General features: G+C 40.4%; 1 protein-coding gene across 1 annotated transcript in view; it reads left to right on the top strand.

Moving 5' to 3' along the window:
* Window positions 1-19,862, top strand: part of LOC143773825 (ranaspumin-like) — a 54,691-nt gene extending 34,829 nt beyond the window's left edge. Inside the window, exons 12-15 of the mRNA XM_077261162.1 lie at window positions 10,719-10,769; window positions 13,640-13,687; window positions 13,773-13,797; window positions 19,583-19,862. Coding sequence (XP_077117277.1) covers window positions 10,719-10,769; window positions 13,640-13,687; window positions 13,773-13,797; window positions 19,583-19,584 — 126 coding nt within the window. The 3' untranslated portion in view covers window positions 19,585-19,862. The remainder of the gene's footprint in view (window positions 1-10,718; window positions 10,770-13,639; window positions 13,688-13,772; window positions 13,798-19,582) is intronic.
* The last annotated feature ends 1,923 nt before the right edge of the window (window positions 19,863-21,785 follow it).

The following is a 21,785-nucleotide window of genomic DNA, read 5'->3' as shown; positions in this document are numbered from 1 at the left end:
GACAGCTATCCACACCAAGTTCCACCTGTAGCAACAATTTACAAGCTGAGGAAAAATGTACTTGAGGGTCTTGGCAACCTCCTCAACAGATACCCAGACCTATGTATTTCCCAACACTTTGGAAGATGGGGCAGCAAGGGTAATCATTTCTCCAGTGTCACGGGGATCCACAATAGAAGCAGAGCTTGTTCTCCTTGTGACGTCTTCTCTCTCTCTCCTTTACAGAAACAGCTCCCATTTCCATGGGCTGAATAGATGAAGAAGACCCAGCTTCAGTTGGAAATAAAGGGGCCTCCTGTTTTCACCACTCCCCTCTCTCGAAGTCTACGGTCCATGCGGACAGACTGTGTCATGGTCTCCTCCAGAGAGTCGGGTGGTGGATGCAGAGCCAGTGCATCCTTTAAATGTTCAGACAACCCTCTGTGGAACTACCCCCTGAGAGCCAAGTCATTCCAAGACAGCTCAGAGGCCCAACACCTATATTCAGAACAATTCCACTCGGCTGTGTGCTTTCCCTGAGAGAGACTCATAACCATGTCCTCAGCCAATCTCACACGATAGGTCTGACCTAGGGCCTCGAAGAACCGATCCACAGATATTTTCTCAGGGGCGGTGGGAGAAAGAAAAAAAGCCCAAGCCTGCGTTCCCTCCATTAATAGAGACATAAGAATACTCACCCTTTGACCTTCGTCGCCCAAAGATTGAGGTCATAGGGAAAACAACAATTTACACCCCTCTTTAAATACAAGAAATGCATGCTTTTCCTCAGAGAAAATATCCAGCACTTTAATAACCATCCCTATTTCCAGAGAGAAAAGCATTCCAGACGGTTTTAACCATATCTGCCATTTCCTCTGCACCTGTTGATGAGATTGAGCCAGGGCCCACTGCTCCACCGATAAGTTTTGCATCATCTGAGTTAAACTAGAAACTTGCTCAGACAAAGCACGGAGAGGGTCCATATTATGCAAAAAAATAAACAAGTGCCCCCAAAGAGTTAAATAATGGTCAGTGATAATGTAAAGACACACTAGCTGTGTCTCCAGAGGGAAGGCCTAGGCAGCGCTGCATGAGGAACGAAGTCCAGCCAGGAGGCGCACAGACACCGCGACATGCGATGTGCACTTGGAGCAGGACCTGGAGGGACACGTGACTGCCGAGGAAGCAGCCGGGGGGCTGAGCCAAGCCACACGAGCAGATGGGAGATGGCTGTCAATGATGTGCTGGAGACGTAGTCGGAAGAGCCGATGTCAGAAGCCAGAGAGACGTGTAAGAGCTCAAGGATGAGACAGGAGAATGGTGGGGGACGAGCCGAGGTCAGAAGCCAGAGAGAAACATGGGATCCAGAGGGTAAGACAGGGGAAGGTCGGAGACAAAGCCGAGGATCAGGACCAAAGAGTTCAGAATAGTACCAAATCAGAAGGCAGAAGCAGAACCAGGGACTACACACACACAGAGGAACAATGATATCCTACAGAGAAACCTGGGTCAGCTGCTCAAGCCGAGTAATGGAAGTTTCACTGACTCAGAGCCTGGCAAGCAGTAGGTCTAAATATCCCTCCTCGAACCAAAGAGAGGCCATACAAAGTTAATCCCAACCAAACCAGGACGGGAGAAAAAAAAACCATCTTAAATCATGACAAGAATAATAGCTGCTGAGTAAAAAAACGATTGTATACAGACTGCATACGGAAGGCAAGTGAGAAAAACATAATTCCACTCTCCTAGATGAGAATGGGATAGATTTTTTTATTACGCTCATGTGACCCTAGCCTAATAGTTGTCCAGGGAGCAGATACTCCTACCTAACCTGTGGATTTCTGTGGTTACTCCAGTGGCCAAGGGCCTCGACTGCTTTTCTATTTAATGCTCTCCTTGCTTGAGATATGAATTTAGGTGGACAACGATGTTTTCGTATGTTTGTGTTGTGCCATACTCATTTGATTTTTGGATGATGGATTGAACACTACTCCATGAGACATTATATTAGGCAATTAGGGGTATGAGACTTCCAGGGGTTGAATGTTCAGATTTATATTTTTAAAATACTTAGAAAAGCATGTATCATTCCCTTTGTACTTCACAACTACTAGCTATTTTGTGTTGGTATGTCAGATAAAATCCCAATAAAATACATTTAAGTATAACATACAACAGTACATACAACATATGACAACCAGTACATACAACATACAACAGTACATACAACATATAACATACAACAGTGCATACAACATACAACAGTATATACAACATATGACATACAGAATTTACAACAGTACGTACAACATACATACAGAACATACAACATACAACAGTATATACAACATATGACATACAGTACATACAACATACAACAGTACATACAACATACATACAGAACATACAACATACAACAGTATATACAACATATGACATACAGTACATACAACATACAACAGTACATACAACATACATACACAACATGCAACATACAACAGTACATACAACATACAGTACATACAACACATACATATAGACATACAGTACATACAACATAGAGTACATACTCACCATCACCTTGATCCCTGAAGCCATTGCTCACCTGTAAAAATATTAAAATAATAAACAAACAATATACTCCCTGTGTCCGCAGATATCCAATTAATACGAGTGTCCCACGACGATCTCCTGCAGAGAGCAGCCACATTAGCTGATGCGACCGCTCTCCAGGGGCTCCTGCAATACAATGACAGAAGGTATCCTTCCGCAATGTATTCCTCCACCACTGTGAGCAGTAGTCCCTATTCTCACTTGTGGCACTGCTGTGTGGGAAAATTCCCATGCAGTTCTGCCATAAAGTGAGACCCTGAACTCAGGTAACTTCTTCAGTGATGCACTGCAGGAGCCATTGTCTCTTGTCAGTGTGTCACAGGAGGCCTATAGAGCAGTGACATCACCTGATGTCACTGTTCTATAGGGGAGATCATCGTGGGACACTCGTTATTAATTGGACTGTGGCAGAAAGTGAGTATACGGTTTGTTTATTATTTTTAATTTTTTGCAGGCACTCGAGTATGGTAAGTATGGTGAAATTAAGAATATTAAAATACTTTTTTTCTGGCTGTGTCTTTTTTTAACCCTTTAACTACTATAGGATTAGTAATGGATAGGCGTCTTATTGACGCCTCTCAATTACTAATCGGGCTTAATGTCACCTTACATTAGCAAGGTGACATTAACCCCTTATTACCCCATATCCCACTGCTACAGGGGAGTGGGAAGAGAAAGGCTAAGTGCCGGAATTGGCGCATCTTACAGATGCGCCATTTCTGGTGCGGCTGGGGGCTGGTATTTGTAGCTGGGGGGGCAAATATCCATGGCCCCTCTCTAGGCTATGAATATCAGCCCGCAGCTGGCTATAAAATATAGGGAGACCCACGTCATTATTTTGGGGGGTCCCCCTATTTTAATAGCCAATAAAGGCTACTCAGACAGCTGCAGGCTGATATTCATAGCCTGGGAAGGGGCCATAGGTATTACCCCCTTCCCAGGCTACAAATATTGGCCCCCGGCCGTCGGCTTTCCCCCTCTGGTGCAGAAAATTGCACAGGAGCCCACGCCATTTTTTTCCGTTTTCTTTTTTTTAATTAAACATGTTCATTAATCAACGTCGGCCTGGCTATTATATATCTTTGGATATGTCTATAGATATATGTATATATATCTATCTATAGATACATTTATAGATAGATATATCTATAGATAGATATATGGATAGATATATCTATGTAACTATCCATATATCTATCTGGCTACTTTCACACATCAGGTTTTTGCCGTCAGGCACAATCCGGCGAGTTTTAAAAATAACGGATCCATTTTTTTCCGCCGGAACCGTTTTTTTCTCATAGAGTTGTATTAGCGCCGGATTGCGCCTGATGGCCACATGTTTCATCCGTTTTTTGCCGGATCCGTCAAAAAAGCTGTTTCCAGCAGATGGAGAAAACGTACAGAGGAACTTTTTTTCTGTCCGTCGGAAAACGCCCAGTGACTAATTCAGCGAAAAACATATGAAACTGAGATGTGAAATGATGAATGCTGCCTCCGAATCCATTTTTTCTTGCATTTTTCCATTCAAATCATGCCTATTTTCCATTCTCTCTAAAAACAAAACTGATCAGTTGCATCAGTTTTTCACTATTTGCAATGGATCCTTTTTTTTTGCCAAAATTCGCCGGATCCTGCCTGACGGAAAAAAACTGATGTGTGAAAGTAGCCTAACTATCCATATATCTATCTACATCTATCCATAGATATATCTATAGATAGATTCATAGATCTATCTATTCATATATCTATAGATCTATCTATATTTAACGTAAAAGAGGAGGTTGGACAAGAAATGACATCACAATTTTTTTTTTTGCTCAATAATACATCTTTATTTAGCTTTCAAAAATGCATTCAAAAATGCATCAAAAAACGCATCAGAAATGCTCAAAAAACGCACCAAAAACGAGCAAAAAACACATCAAAAACTTTTCTGACAAGAGCTGCGGATTTAGTGCAGAAAAATCCGCAGGCAAATCTGCAACGTGTGCACATATCCTAAGACTTTAAAGCGTTATATTGTTTTTTTACATGATGTTTCAGTGATAATCCTTTTTTCTACATGACTTTTGATCATTTTTTTTAATTATATTTTTAAGTCAGTGCTACAATTTTAGTTTGATTATTCTTTGCTGATTTTTTTACAGTGTTCACCATAGGGAATAAATAACGTAACAATTTTATAGTTTGGGTTGTTCTTGAAACAGCAATACCAAATATATGTACTTTTTTGTTTATTTTCATTTTTATATAAAGCCTGTGTTTTTAGTGGCAAAACTTTTTTTCTACACTTTCTTGTGAATTTTATTGTGTTTTGTTTATTACTTTTTATATTTAGTCCCACTTTGTGACATCAATATTTTTCACTCTCATTGCTGCTCTGATACACTGCAGTACATTAGTAGGAGTAGTAAATCAGACCTGTCAGTGTTCCAGTAACACAGCCTTTTAGGCCCTACTCAAAACAGGAGCTAATAGGCCAATGTAGTTGACTGACCATAACACCAATGGTTGGCTTAGGATTGCCATAGCAACCATCGACACAGATAGCGCTCAGCTAACCATATATATGCCACTGTCCCTATTGACAGCAGTATCTAGGGAATACATCGCCACATCAGGATGTAAAGGGTATTTGCCCTGATGTAATTTATTTAAGAGAAATTAGTCTGCACTCAGCTATATATAAAGAAGGTGCTGGTGTAACGGACAAAAAGTCGACAATAACAGTAATAAGGAAATACACCGCACTCACAGATGGAATATATTGCAAGTAAATCATATGACAATTTATTCGTGTACATACACATCAAAGACAATAATGCAAGTATATGCAGCAGAAAGCGTATATCAATGATGTTTCAAACCCAACCGGGTTATTAATCATACTTCGCTGTGGAAAAAAATGGGGAAAATACAAAACACGTAAATCATAACAAATCATACATAGCTTTTAAGATAGCAGCAATATGTACACAAAAGGCATAGAGCCCCTGAAGGTAGCCCCAAGGAAAAAACAGTTAACGGTAGGAACATATACCAGTATCAAAAGAAGATATATCACCAATAATAATAAAAAAAATCGCCAGCATTCACCAAAATTCACCAAAAATTAAAATCACACCGGAGTGAGACAAGGGAGGTCCGTTTTACCTTACAAAGATATGCAGTAAACTGAATTGAGAGTATCCCAGCCGGGAAAGAATATTGCACTGGGCAGATATACTGTGGTGAATAGTATGACAGTTAAGAGAATGCTGGACATGGAAGAAGGCCAAATTAGAGTAGGGGCAAGCAGGTGGCTGGATATATTAATCACCAGGCTTGACGGCCTACCTGGGAGCATGTTGTCATACGTTCTCCTGGATCTTCTCGTGGGCCTGCTTGATGTGTTCCTCCCCTGCGGTTCTTTGGTAAAAAACGTGGTTGTCCCATTCCAGTTGAAGAATCTCCGCTTGAATTGAAAGAACCAAATCTTCTCTGAGAGGAGGGTTGACGCCAAGTGGATGATTCGTTCCATCTGTACACTCTATTATTGGCGTAGTCCTCGTTATCTCTGTAGAATTTTTGTCTTTTCCGTTCCTGTAACAATTTCTCGTGCTCGGCCAAACTCTTGTCCGTCTTAGTTTTAAGAGCAGTCCATTCAATAGATGAAAGAGTTGTGCTAAGTTGTGTTTCAATAGCCTCAATTTTAGACTTTGTCTCAACAATACTCTTTTGCAAATATTCCACCGTAAGTACAATAATATCAAGGGAGCATTTATTTAATATTTTCCTGTATTTATCACAGAATTCCTCATTATCAGAAAATAAAGTTGGGCGCAAATTGCTCCTAAGGCAATTGCTCTCGGTATTTTGTTCTGGCGGTGGTATTCCGCCAGGTGGTACAATGTAAATCGTGAGAGACTAAACGTTATAAAGCAGCGATCATTGCCCTCCACACACGCAGCACAGCAGGGCGCGGGAGCGCCGCGCTTCACTACTCTGCCACCAGGTAATGCATCTTAGCGTGCATCGGCTACCCCATAGTGACTGGACTTATATCCTGGGTTTCTGATTACACATTCATGTTCACAGGCTCTACTACCTAGCGACAGCTAACCTCTGTTTTGATGCTTGTTATATCCATTATAGGTACTTATTATACTCTAATTTGGCCTTCTTCCATGTCCAGCATTCTCTTAACTGTCGTACTATTCCCCACAGTATATCTGCCCAGTGCAATATTCTTTCCCGGCTGGGATACTCTCAATTCAGTTTACTGCACATCTTTGTAAGGTAAAACGGACCTCCCTTGTCTCACTCCGGTGTGATTTTAATTTTTGGTGAATTTTGGTGAATGCTGGTGTTTTTTTTATTATTATTGGTGATATAGCTTCTTTTGATACTGGTATATGTTCCTACCTTTAACTGTTTTTTCCTTGGGGCTACCTTCAGGGGCTCTATGCCTTTTGTGTACATATTGCTGCTATCTTAAAAGCTATGTATGATTTGTTATGATTTACGTGTTTTGTATTTTCCCCATTTTTTTCCACAGCGAAGTATGATTAAGAACCCGGTTGGGTTCGAAACGTCATTGATATACGCTTTCTGCTGCATATACTTGCATTATTGTCTTTGATGTGTATGTACACGAATAAATTGTCATATGATTTACTTGCAATATATTCCATCCGTGAGTGCGGTGTATTTGCCCTGATGTAGGCACTGCTTGACAGTTGGCGTCGATCTTCTCTGTGACATCACTGAGAAGGTTGGAGCCCAAAAAGCAGGCTAAACCAGTCCTGTCATTGCAGGGTGGGAACAAATATATAACTGGTCCTTGGCCAGGTAGCTGCCTGTCAGTGGTCTCCAGGACAGCATTTTTCATTAAACTATCCATGTGTGTTTAAATGATTCATGTATGTTGGAGTGCTTGAGGATACCATATTCTACAATATATATTATATGTACGTGATTTTGTGTTCAGCAGTTAAAAGCCCGCAATTCAAGTTATTGAGCATTATATTCAGGTTTAAAATGTGTACATTGTGCAAAAGCAATAGAGTTCTTAGTAAAAATTCAGGATTTTTTGAGCGGAAAGGTACTCGTCTTGTAACTCGAGAGGACCTCCCCACTTGCTCAATACAACAAAATAGCCAAGAGATACCATTTATATACAGTACCAATAACGTTTAGGACAGTTGCTGATACTTTTAAATAAAGTGGATTGCCAAAAACCTTTGTTAAGCAACAAAAAAAGAAATCAGGGGTCTTGGCAATAAAGACTTGCTTCTTGTTGAATGTCATAACAAGAAAGATGTCCACACAATGTTTGTTCACCTAAAGAAGGCAGAAGTATTCGCAGGACAATCACTACTGTCCAAAATAATGTTTGCACACAGGATTTGAGTAATTTGTTATGTACAAAAAAGTAAAGAAACAAAGAAATTTTTTGAAAATCTAGAAGAAAACAATAACTGGAGACCAGTAACAAAGAACAGGTTGTGTTAAGGGGTAGCAACCTCCTGCAAGCTGGTAGAATTGCCTATTGTCCTCTAGTTAGATTTTTCCTTTCGAAGAGCTCCAAGAGAGATGTAAAGACTGTCTTAGGATTGGAAAAGAAGGGAAATTAGTTAACAATAATGCTTTTAAAAGCAGTTTAATTATTGAGAATGACACTAGAACTTCCACTTAAAATGGAGAAAATTGGGTGTAGTGTGCAATGAAAAAACACACTCTCCTGAGTGGCAGCAAGTGATGTAAGTGTATCTGCACATGCAAATAGATTTATCAAATAGTAAAAGTGTAACCGACATTGGATACAGTGTAGTTGCACACAATGGAGTATATTAATCCCTCCAATAGATAAAACAATCAGGCATAGAAGCAATGGTATAGTCAATATATGATAGGTATCAGATGTGATAGGTGCAGGGCACTATATACTCCATCCAAGGATATGTGAAAAACTGACCTGCTGTGGGGCATGCAGACCGTGCTTGGTGAAGAGCTTAACTGATCAGTCAGTATGGTGAAATGGTCTGAAGATGGTGATGGTAATAGTCCATAGACTAGGTGTCTGTCCAAATAATGGAGTAGGATGGGCAGAGCATGGAGAGCGCCCCAGCTGGTTGCATAACTTCAAACAAAAAAATCACACTACCATAGTAGATTTGTTGAGAAAAATATATCACCTAAATTCCATCATTTCAGAAGACGAACAGTATGTTGTTCATATGGAAACTAAATTGCTAGAAGAATACATATCTGTTAGTTATGTACATTTACATTGTGTGAAAGGAAAAGCTTATAAGAGAATAGAAAAAAGAAAAAATGTTAATATAAATATGTTTCTAAATACCTTTAATAATGAAATCCTATTCATTTGTCTAAAAAGGTAATCACTATAGAATTAAAAAGACCTTTGTCTTGTTACGCTGACAAACCTGCTTTAGAATGTAGTGCAGGTGCCTGTGAGCATGAGCAGTAGGAAGCTCCTCTGCTGTGATCCGGAGATAACCTGTTACATGGAAATTATCCAACTATGTCCAGGTCAAGAGCAGCTACTCAGCATTCAAAAGAATTGCTTGGATGGTAGTGTGAGAAATCTTTTCTTACCTCAGCACCTATGATATCTTCTATATTAGATCAGATAGACAGTGTGGAAAGCAGTGTGAGCAGCCTCTTCTTACCTTAGCACCTCTAGTATCTCCAGTATTAGATCTGATGGAAAGCATGGACAGCAGTGTGAGGAGCCTCTTCCTACCTCAGCACTTCTTATATCTCCAGTATTTGATGAGAAAGACAGAGTAGACAGCAGTGTGAGCAGCCTCTCTTTACCTCAGCACTCCTGCGATCTCCAGTATTATATCAGAAAGACAGGGTGTACAGCAGTATGAGCAGCCTCTTCTTATCTTAGCACTCCTGCTATCTCCAGTATTATATCAGAAAGACAGGGTGTACAGCAGTGTGAGCAGTCTCTTCTTACCTCAACACTCCTGATATCTGCAGTACTAGATCAGAAAGACAGAGTAGACAGCAGTGTGAGCAGCCTCTCTTTACCTCAGCATGCCTGCGATCTCCAGTATTATATCAGAAAGACAGGATGTACAGCAGTGTGAGCAGTCTCCTCTTACCTCAGCACTCCTGCGATCTCCAGTATTATATCAGAAAGACAGGGTGCACAGCAGTGTGAGCAGTTTCTTCTTACCTCAACACTCCTGATATCTGCAGTACTAGATCAGAAAGACAGAGTAGACAGCAGTGTGAGCAGCCTCTTACCTCAGCATGCCTGCGATCTCCAGTATTATATCAGAAAGACAGGATGTACAGCAGTGTGAGCAGTCTCCTCTTACCTCAGCACTCCTGTGATCTCCAGTATTATATCAGAAAGACAGGGTGCACAGCAGTGTGAGCAGTCTCTTCTTACCTCAACACTCCTGATATCTGCAGTACTAGACCAGAAAGACAGGGCGGACAGCAGTGTGAGCAATCTTTCCTTACCTCAGCAGTCCTGATATTTCCAGTATTAGATCAGAAAGAAAGGGTGGACAGCAGTGTGAGCAGTCTCCTCTTACATCAGCACTCCTGATATCCCAGTATTGGATTAGAAAGACAGGGTGGCAATTTTTTCAGGATCTGTATAGAAGACTAAAGGGAAAACACAAAAAAACACAGTTCAATGTAATCTTTAAATGCACAATGGTCATGAGTTTTCATGAATTCAAACTCATTTTGTTTGCTGAAGACAGCAGATTATCCCCTAAAAAAACACTTTAAAAACTTTTGCAGCGCAACTGTTAAATACAGAACCAAAGAACATTTTTGACAATTCGCAAAATGCATGAACCTCGAGCCCCATTATGATGAATAGAGTGAAAAAAAATCAACAAATACAGCAAGAAAAGTTACTTAAAAGAATCTTCAAATTATAAATTGGACCCAAAATGTTTACATTGGTTCTTTTTTATTTATGTTGCATATATCTAGAAAATTGTAATTTTGAACAGAGAACTAGAACATCTGGAATAGGGCTTTATTTTCTTCTGATCCATTAGTTTATACCCCAAAAAAACATGCAGCATGAGGTTTCTTTAAAATGTGTACTTTATCATGAAGCTTTCTCATCATTTACATTTCTCTAGGTGGTTCGAAGTATAACTCAAGATACAATTGGACTTGTGACTGTTAATGGGGTAAATTAAGCTTCTTCTTTCCTCTTTTGCCACATGTTTCACTTCTATACATAGATATCCTTGTTTATTAATCTGCTTAATTGTGATGCTTATACAGCTCCAAAAATCCCCCTGCAGAATAATTATTTTTCAGGTGAATGAATATTTGACCGACAGTTCTCTTTCTATCTCGGCTCCCCCACACACAGGAGGACTCAACTCCTGTGTTCTCTACGAGAGAGCTGCAGCCAGAGTCTTGTGGTGGCTTAATATGTGTAGAACAAAATGAGCAGAAGTCCAAAATTCTTCTTTCCACCAACATCATCTGTCAGAGGAGAGTTAGAAGGCCTCCCTGCTTATTAGACTATTGGTCAATCCTGCTGATGTGCGGTTCAGCCAACAATAGTCTAATGTGTATGGAGGCCTTAACATTCTCAGCAGAGCTTTACAGAGATTGGTATCACTCACATCAGACCATATCCTGAACAGGGCTTACTATCGGAATTACCTATCACAAACAATCAAGTGAATAAATGTTATGAGAACTTGAAGAATAAGGACTTGTTGGCCTTCTTCTATTTCTGCTTTAGGCAACACTTGTAGTCTATATGATAGACCATCATTTAGAATCTTAGAACTTTGAGGCTATGTTCCCAGGTGAGTTTTTGATGTAGCAAGTTTTACAACGTTTTTCTGTACCTATCAGCTAAATTAGGTTACTTGCATTTTTTCATTGCGTTTTTGAGTGTGTTTTCTTACATGCATTTTTGTGTCTTGTTTTAAATATTGTTGCTTTGTGTTTGATACTTCTCGATATTTGGCTTTAACAAAACATTATTTATACAGTCATGTGTGGATTACATGAGTTTTTAGTGCATTTCAACTGTGGAAATGTATTAAAAAGACATATAATTTATTTACCTGTGGATTTTCCACATCGGATGCAATTCTATAAGGAAGATCCGCACAAAAAACTCAATGTACCTACAAGAGAAATTGACATGTTGCAGACTACAAACTTGCATTACACGTCAGATTACACCGTGTAAAAAAAACACAGTGGGCATGAGTTTCTATAAATCCCATTCACTTTGCTGGAACTATAAGATACGCAGCATCAAAAAATCACCAAAAATGCCTTGCGAGCACACAGCCTTAGTTGTCTTTATTCCTTAGAGAAGCTTATGAAAAAAGTAAAGTTGTTTTGCTAGTTGGGTGGTGTACCTGAACCCTTTTAACTCACAATACACACAAAAGAAATACTAGATGAACAACACAACGAGTTCTAAAAATGATTCTTCAGCATTCTTATTTTATTGGGAATGACAACAAGCCATCTTTAAATTTTCAGTCTGTTTTTGAAATATGGAAGAAAATTTCACTACTGAAAAGATACCCATGCAAATAAGAGGAGAACATAAAACGTCACGCTGTTGTTGGACCTTTGTGCTGTCAGAAGTCAGACATCAGTAGAGAATAAAACATGTATATTTTTGTCACACACAGTGTAGGACAGACTAAGTGCAACACATAGGGATAAGAGGATGGTGGTCCCAACACTAGGGAAGCAGGGAGAGGAGACCCCTAGACAGATCTAACATCACCCTGTCTGCCCTAAGAGACCCTAAATAGGTTCCACACCTATCACCGAGCAGGATACCTAGTCCCTGTCAGACGCAAGTGGTAAGCCCTGCTTAGTTAAGGAAGGGGTGAACGCTGGTCAAATCTCCCTACCACTAAGGACAGCTAGGATAAACAAAACCAGGGGAAACTTAGCTTGAGCAGACTCAGAGAGAAACACTGTCGTCCTTCAAACTCCAAAGAGGACGCTAGCCGACTGCTGTAGCTCCAAGCCTCAACAGGGAAATGCAAGTAGAAAATATCACCCGCATCTCCCAACAGCAAGTTGGGAGTTATAGACACCCAGATCCAGGTGTGACTATTAAAGCCTGGGGAGGTGGCTACTGGGTCCTAGTATCATATATACCAGGCAGAAGTCTGAAAAGCAAACTGCTGAGACCTTCTGCAGACAGATGCAGTGCAACGGTCTGCAGCATCTGACACATCCATGACAGTTTTAGCAATATGTTTCCAAAATTACTAGAAAGTTACATTATGGCAGGAGACTAGAAAGAGAAATGCTTTATCTGTTTTGTAAAATATTGGTAGAGCATGTACTTGCTTTGAATAACTATGTCATTGGCATTAAAAATGTTAATGTGATGGTTTTAACTTATTTAGTTATCATTAAAGTGGTTTTCCAAGCTAATAATATAGAAAAAAATCTAGATTATATTTATGATGCATACTAACTAGACGCGGCCACAATGGTTTAGACAGATATTCTGTTCAGCTGCTTGCTGAAAAGTAGTTTTCATGCCATCTGGACTTGCAGCAGGCCTGATTACCATGTATAGGATAAAAGTTCCCACTCTTCTTCTCCTGCATACCCCTTAAACAAGATGTAAGATGGTCTTGTAATTGCTACTTGTCTTCACACACCATACTGAAATGCACTAAGAAACCAAATCTGCCCATTGGGATCTGCATGATCTACAACCCAGCACGACAAGCAATAAGGAGAGAGGTGAGCAAGGGAGCAGTGAAAATGAGGCTTATGATTAGTGTTGAGCGATACCTTCCGATATCCAGAAGTATCGGTATCGGATTGGATCGACCGATATTCACAAAATATCACAGTCAGATTCAGCATACAGAGGCATCTTAGCTACAGACATTGCATTAGTAACTAATCTTTTCGCATGTAAACTATTTTTAGATATTTTTCTAAAAAACTCCTTAATTCCTATTATGTCATTTGTGTAGTTTTAAGAAATTCTGTATGTTATTGCTGTGTATTATGGTAATCATCTCTGCTTCTGTTTCTGCAGGCGGCTAAACCAATTGTTAACATTATAGTAGACGTTTTGTGCAGTTTGGTAAGTATGCTTACCAATTATAATTAGTGCAATATAGATACTGTACATTTTACTTGGATTTTTAATACGGATTTCTCTCTTTTAGGTGAACCTTATTCTTCCAACAGTTTGTAAGTAATTCCTGGATAATTGAAATGCTATAATTAATGTAAGCTTTAGTTAATCCCTTTCAGTTGCAGACTGTTTTTGTTTTTGCATTTTCATTTCTTCATCCTTCTTCCAAAAGCCATACATATTTTTCATATCCATGCGAAGGCTTTCATTAACTTTATTTTAATTTTTCTGTTGATGGAGCTCTATAAGGACTTTTGGTTAATTTAATATTTTAATAGATCAGATTTTTGTGAATGTGGCAATAGCAAATATGGTTATATTTTTATGCTTTCTGAATTTCTATAATTTTGGATTGAGGAAAAGGGGGAAACTTTTTTTAATCTTTTAACATTTTTAAAATCTGTTTATTGTACTTTTTTATTAGTCCTCCTAGGGGACTTAAAGCTGTGATTGTTTTATTACGTGTTCTATATTCTGCATTATTGCGGCACATACTGTAGATGTAATGACAATATTTTATGAAGCCCAGTCTTGGGTTGGGCTTTTTACGAGCACAAAGATGACAACCCAAAGAAATTATGCATTGGCTCCCGAATCTGTGTATCACAAGGATTGTGCCACTTAAACGCTTCTGTCAGTGATTGCCAGTAACACGGTTGCTCAGGGACAGCATGACGGCTCAGTGTTTAACACTGTTAAAGGGACCCATGATGTGTGGCATGCTACTGTTTGCCAACTTGGTGCATTAGCACCAGGTCTAGCAAACAAGTATGAAGAGCAAGTCTCCGGATGGTGACTTTGTAAAATCTGCACCGAAAAGCATATCCGGATGCTCACATACTGGGTGGAGGAGATAAATATGGTAAACTGGAGATACGATAACACTGCTAGCTAGATGGTTGCTTGAACCTGGGAGAAACAGTGCAGTAAGTATTCTTGAATGGGGGTAAAGTAGGCACCCTTGGCTGTACTGTAAGTATCCTGCCTTTAAAGAAATGGGAATAAGGTCACAGTGTGCTATTTGTGGGGATTCGGAAGATTTGGCTGTCTTTATACCAGCATCTGTATGTTACTACTGTGGTTGAATGTGGCTCTCAAATATCTCTCCAAGCTGAATGTAGCCCTATTGGTAAGAAATGATGACGAAAACTGATGTAGGGTCTTTTGGGAAACATAAAATAATAAAATAATCGCAAAGTACAACCCTGGATTCCCACATGTGGCAATCACAGTCGTAATCAAGTTATAGAAAAATTGCATCTTAGCCTTTTTGAAAAGGACCACTTTGTGATAGCTAGAGAACACCTGTCTGTTGATGGTTTGCAGTATCATCTCTACGGCGATGACACGCAGATCTAACTATCTGGACCTGACCTCACTTCCTTACTGACCAAAATCCCTATTTTAGCTTTCTTTTCTGTTCGCTTTCTAAAACTGAATGTGGCCAAACCCAAATTCATCATCTTTCCCCATACCACTCTACCCCCCCACCAGACCTATCCATCAATGTCAATGGCTGCTCACTTTTCCCAGTCCCACACACTCGTTGCCTCAGGGTGATCCTCAACTCTGTCCTCTCAAACCACATATCCAAGCCCTTGCCTCCTCCTGCTGACTCAAACTCAAAACTATTTCCCAGATCCGTGCATCCCTTGACCATGAAACCACAAAAATGCTAGTGCACGCCCTTATCATCTCCTGCCTCGACTACTGCAATCTCCTACTCTCTGCCCTCCCCTCTAGCAGTCTGGCACCACTACAAACCATCCTACACTCTGCTAATCCACCTGTCTCCCCGATATTCCCCAGCCTTTCCTCTCTGCCAAGCCATTCACTAGCTTTCTATTGTCCAGAGGCTCCAGTTCAAAACCCTAACTACATCAGAAATTATTATGCAAATTGGATTTTAGTGTCATAAAGATTTAATTGTTTTGTTTTTCAAATAAACTCGTGGATGGTATTGTGTCTCAGGGCTCAATGGATCACTGAAATCAATCTTAAACACGTGATAATTCGTTTTCCAGGTGATTCTAATTAAAGGAAAACTACTTAAAAATGATGTTCCAGTTTATTAAGCAGGCCACAGGTTTCAAGCAATATGGGAAATAAAAAGGATCTCTCTGCTGCTGAAAAGTGTTAAATAGTGCAATGCCTTGGACAAGGTATGAAAACATTAGATATTTCATGAAAACTTAAGAGTGATCATCATACTGTGAAGAGATTTGTGACTGAAACAGAGCACAGACAGAGTTTATGCAGATAAAGGCATAATGAGGAAGGTTTCTGCCATACAAATTCATTGGATTAAGAGGAAATCTGCTAAAATAACATTACAAAGCAGCAAACAGTTATTTGAAGCTGCTGGTACCTCTGGAGTCCCTCGAGCCTCAAGGTGTAGGATCCTTCAAAGGCTTGCTGTTGTGCATAAACTTACTATTCGGCCACCCCTAAACAGTGTTCACAAGCAGAAACAGTTGCAGTGGGTCAAGACATACATGAAGAGTAATTTTCAAACCAGTCTTGTTTACTGATGAGTGTCAAGCAACCCTGGGTGTTCCAAATGGAGGGGTAGTGGATGGTTGGTAGATGACCACCATGTCCCATCAAGGCTGCGACGTCAGCAAGGAGGTGGAGGAGTCATGTTTTGGGCTGGAATCATGAGTTCCTGACTGACAACTTTCTTCCAGATACTCTCCAAAAACTCACAAGTTCAATGGATGCAAGAATTGTGAAGGTGATATCAAAGAAGGGGTCCTATGTTAACATGTAACTTGGCCTGTTAGGATGTTTTGGAGTTAAATAGCTTTCTGTTCAATGGGACCTAATGCTTCAAATTCCACAAAAGAGCATGTTCAGTTCTTTAAAACATATCAAATGTTTAGAAATTCTGTGCATAATAATTTGGAACAGTGCATTTTGAGTTTTTATTCATTTTGGAGATAATACTGTTATCATTGGGAGTTTTTTTCGATAAAATTTGATGTATACTCTAACGGGTGATGACTTTTATTAGACTGACTGTCATTTGCACCAACCATTTAGGAAAATCCGAGAAAAATGTAATTTGAATAATAATTTGGAACATGGTGTATGACATACAAAGCCATCCACAACCTGTCTCCTCCATACATCTGTGACATGGTCTCCCGGTATTTACCCACACGCAACCTTCGATCCTCTCAATATCTCCTTCTCTACTCCCCTCTTATCTCTTCTTCCCACAACACATGCAAGTCTTCTCCCGTGCTTCTCCCATACTCTGGAACTCTCTACCTCAACACATCAGACTCTCGCCTACCATGGAAACCTTAAAAAAAAACCTGAAGACCCACCTCTTCCAACAAGCCTACAACCTGCAGTGATCCTCTGTCTGCTGAACTGCCGCATGACCAGCTCTAACCTCTCCTAGTGTATCCTTACCCATCCCCTGTAGACTGTGAGCCCTCGCGGGAAGAGTCCTCTCACCTTCTGTACTTGTATGTGTCTTGTTTTGCTCATGTTATTGTACTTGTCTATATCTGCCCCTTTCACATATAAAGCACCATGAAATAAATGGCGCTATAAAAATGCATTATAATAATGATAACAATAATAATAATAATAATAAAAAGGGACAAGGCAACCAGCAAGTCTTTGGGGATATTCCCAGTATAAAGTGGTAAGTGACAAAATTTACCTACCGTATATACTCGAGTATAGGCCGAGATTTTCAGCCCACTTTTTGGGGCTGAAAGTGACCCTCTCGGCTTATACTCGAGTCAGTGTCGGCGAGGGAGGGGGAGCGGCGCGGTGACATACTTACCTGCTCCTGGCGCTGTCTGTTGTGAATTCTGCTCTTGGGCTCCCTCCGGTGGTTGTTGGTGGTAGTGCAGTTGTCTCTGGGTTGTAATCCAGGGCAGGTGTTTCTGCTGATTGCAGCTCTACTAGGTATTTAGGTGTGCAGGATCCATTAGTCCTTGCCAGTTGTCCATTGTTCTTGGAGGGATTGCATCTCTGTCTGGCTCCTCATGCCCTGCTGTCAATTCAGCTAAGATAAGTGTCTGGTTTTTTGTCTCTGCAGCACACATGCAGTGTGCTTAACAATTCAGTGCAATTCATTGTGTTTTTGTCCAGCTTAGACTTTGTTTGGATTTTTCAGTCATGCTGGATTCTCTGGAAATGCAGATATATATTCTATGTCTTTAGTTAGATATAGAATATTTGTATTATCTGCTGTGGATACTTTTAGGGTTTTAATACTGACCGCTTAGAATTCTGTCCTATCCTTTTCTATTTAGCTAGAAGTGCCTCTTTTGCTAAATCCTGTTTTCTGCCTGCGTGTGTCTTTCCTCTTATACTCACAGTCAATATTTGTGGGGGGCTGCCTATCCTTTGGGGTTCTGCTCTGAGGCAAGATAGAATTCCCATTTCCATCTATAGGGGTATTTAGTCCTCCGGCTGTGTCGAGGTGTCTAGGACGTGTTAGGTACACCCCACAGCTACTTCTACTTGCGGTGTCAGTTTAGGGTTTGCGGTCAGTACAGGTACCACCTACTCCAGAGAAAGTCTCATGCGGCTCCAAGGTCACCGGATCATAACAGCTGTCCCTGCATGTCCCATGGTCTCCGGGCAGCTCTTCCTGTGTTCAGCGGTCACATGGTACCGCTCATTAAAGTAATGAATATGCACGCATATTCATTACTGTAATGAGCGGTATGTGACTGCTGAACACAGGAAGATGCCGCCGGCTCCCGAGACCATCTGACAGTGAGACGCTGCCAAGGACCGCACCGGGAGCAGGTGAGTATATCGGGGAGGTGAGCATTGCGTGATAGTCACCTTCCTCGTTCCACCGCTGCGTGCTGCTCTGTCTTCCATCCTCTGGCTGTGACTGTTCAGGTCAGAGGGTGCGATGACGCGATTAGTGTGCACGCCGCCCTCTGCCTGAACAGTCAGTGCAGAGGATGGAAGACAGAGCGGCGCGTGGAACAAGGAAGGTGACTATCGCTGTTGCCGGGGGCCTGAACGAAGAGAGGTGAGTATGTGATTTTTTTTATTTTAATCGCAGCAACAGCAAGTGGGGCAAATGTGTGGAGCATCTCATGGGGCCATAATGTGTGGAGCATCGTATGGGGGCACAATGTGTGGAGCATCTCATGGGGCCACAATGTATGGAGCATCTAATGGGGCCTCAATGTATGGAGCATCTTATGGGGCCATAATGTGTGGAGCATCTTATGGGGCCATAATGTGTGGAGCATCTTATGGGGCCATAATGTGTGGAGCACCTTATGGGGCCATAATGTGTGGAGCATCTTATGGGGCATAATGTGTGGAGTATCTCATGGGGTATAATGTGTGGAGCATCTTATGGGGCCATTATTAACCTTTGTGCAGCATTATATGGGGCATATTTTAATTTGGAGCATTATATGGAGCGTATTTTGTATGGAGCATCTTATGGGGCCCATCATGAACTGGATGGAGCATTATATGAGGCTCCTGATTCAATATGGATATTCAAAAACACTTAACCTACTGATGTCTCAATTAATTTTACTTTTATTGGTATCTATTTTTATTTTTGACATTTACCGGTAGCTTCTGCATTTTCCACCCTAGGCTTATACTTGAGTCATTACGTTTTCCCAGTTTTATGTGGCAAAATTAGGGGGGTCGGCTTATACTCAGGTCGGCTTATACTCCAGTATATATGGTAATTAAGGATAATATGGTGATCTAACAACAAAGTTAGGGGGACCCAAAGCTTATTGATGTTTATGGGGAGAAAGTTTAGCCTTTTAACAATGTAAATAATAACAGCATTTTTATAACCTCAAGTATTTTTAATGTCTTTTCTAGGATCTGAATAAATCCACAACACATAAGAGTTGTCTCACAGGCTCCAAAAATGATATTCTAACAAATCTTTAATCAAATATTAAATCATAACTGCAATATCTTTTCTTCTTGGCATCTTTGATACTAAATCGCTGAAAAGCACATTCCTGATGTATGATTCAATGTGAAAACTACAAGAATCACCAGTAATAATGAGTTCATATCACTAGCCAGGAACCTCTGTCAACATTTTCATGACTTTTCTAGCTTTCAATAAACTAATAAAATTCAGAGCAAATTATTTTTTTGTGCTTATTTGCTTTACCATAAAAATCTAGAATCAATATAATTTTGTACAAGGTTATACACATGATTTTCCTAAGCCCGGAGACGCTGGTGCACAGGGAATATCTAGTTCACGACTGCATAAATTAAGTGACCGAGCACTTTGGGTTAAAAACTTCAAATAATTAATTTATAACTTCTTAAAAAACATATTGTAGTGACAAACTCTAAAGTATATGAGATCAACATCCAATGCGTTTTGAGCTGAACATATCTCTTGTCCACATCATTAGTATAAGTAAAGCCTCATTCAGACCTCATAGAGGCACGTACGTGTTCTGTATTTTTCATGAATTGAACATGTACCCATTATGTTCTTATTGCAGAACAAATGATCAGTAAAAAATCACGGAAACATGTCCATTTTTTACTCTGAGACATGGATCAAAATTAGCCTTACAAGTTTATGGGTCTGTGAAAATCTCAGAGAGCACACGTATGCCATAAATGGGTAATATATGTGTTGTCAGTGATTAACAATAAGCAATTTATAAGAGAAGCTTTGTAATTTATTCTTTCATATGTGAAAATCACTGTTGAAGCATGGTTAAAACTGACACACAGAGAAAACACTGATGAAATTCAGACCCAATTCACTGATGAGCAACAGTCCATGTTTTTACATACTGTGAGGCAGTGACTGGTATTACATGTGAGGGTCGCTGTGTGTTCCTCCCAGGATGCACACGGAGGTGTATTGAGGCCATGGGAGTGCATTGCAGTCACAGGCGTAGCTCTGATTGCAATGCAGAATAAAAGTAAGTGTTAGTCTTGGACAAGCTATTTGACCAAGGCAGATTTAAGAAAACCTGCTGGGCTTTTATTTTTTTAAATGGACTGCATGTTGGTAGTGGGGCAGTCCATTACCTTTCTGGGCTGGTTTTCCATGTGACCCCTGGCCACAGGTTGCTTGTAAATACCCCTGAAGCAGAGGGTTGGGTGTGTCAGGGTTAGTGTCCATCTGGTGTTTGCAGGAGTACGGAGCAGTCGGCTCTGCAGAGCTCCACCTGAGTTAGGCAACACAGGCAAGTGGAGCCAAACAGCCAAGGGAGCTGAGAGGCTTGGCACCCACAGCGTACACAGCGGTGCAATCACCCATGGTAACCGGTCTCGGAGGTGGACTGGCGTGCTTATCGGCTGCAATCTGGAGGATATGATTTCCGGCTCCGATCCAGAGGATATCGTTTGCTGTGTACTTGATGTGAGTTGAACATTAAAGAGACTTTTGTTTTGAACTTTTGCTAGGTCACTGCCTCATCACGGCACAGTGAGGATACCGCTGTACTACAATACGAAAAATATCACAGATATTTGAATTAGGCCTAAACCAAAGAAAAACTACTTTTAAAACTATGAGTGCCAATTGCAAACTGTAATATTAAGTTCCTTCAATCGGTTTTTGGTACGTTTTTGATGCTGTGTATTTACGCTGTGCAACAAAACACAGCCTGTTACAATTACAGCAAATTGCATGGGATTTCTAGAAATCTCACACCTACTGTGGGTTTTGAATTAGATGTGGAAAATCTGCAGGTAGAAAACCCATATAGATTTTTAGTGTGTTTCCTAGGTGTACACACCCTAGAAACACATGTAATTCACACATGACTATATCAAAGTTTTTCAAAGGACAAGTACTGGGAAGTATCAAAAATAAGCAGCTATATTTAAAACATGACTAAAGATGAGTGATCCCGTGGATATTCAGGTTCACTGGGTTCAACGAACATACAGTAAAAAGTTTCGAACTTGACCCAGGACGTGAATCTAATAGATGTGAATGGGGACCCAAACTTCACTGCTTTAAAATAGCTGTAAAATGGTATATTGAGGGCTAGTCGGCTGCAAAAAAAAGCTAAATGGGGATAAGAGCAGGACA

This window comes from Ranitomeya variabilis, chromosome 5 (assembly GCF_051348905.1).
Source record: "Ranitomeya variabilis isolate aRanVar5 chromosome 5, aRanVar5.hap1, whole genome shotgun sequence".
NCBI classification, from domain to species: domain Eukaryota; kingdom Metazoa; phylum Chordata; class Amphibia; order Anura; family Dendrobatidae; genus Ranitomeya; species Ranitomeya variabilis.
The sequence above is the reverse complement of the archived record's forward strand: the minus strand, read 5'-3'. Positions and strand labels throughout refer to the sequence as shown.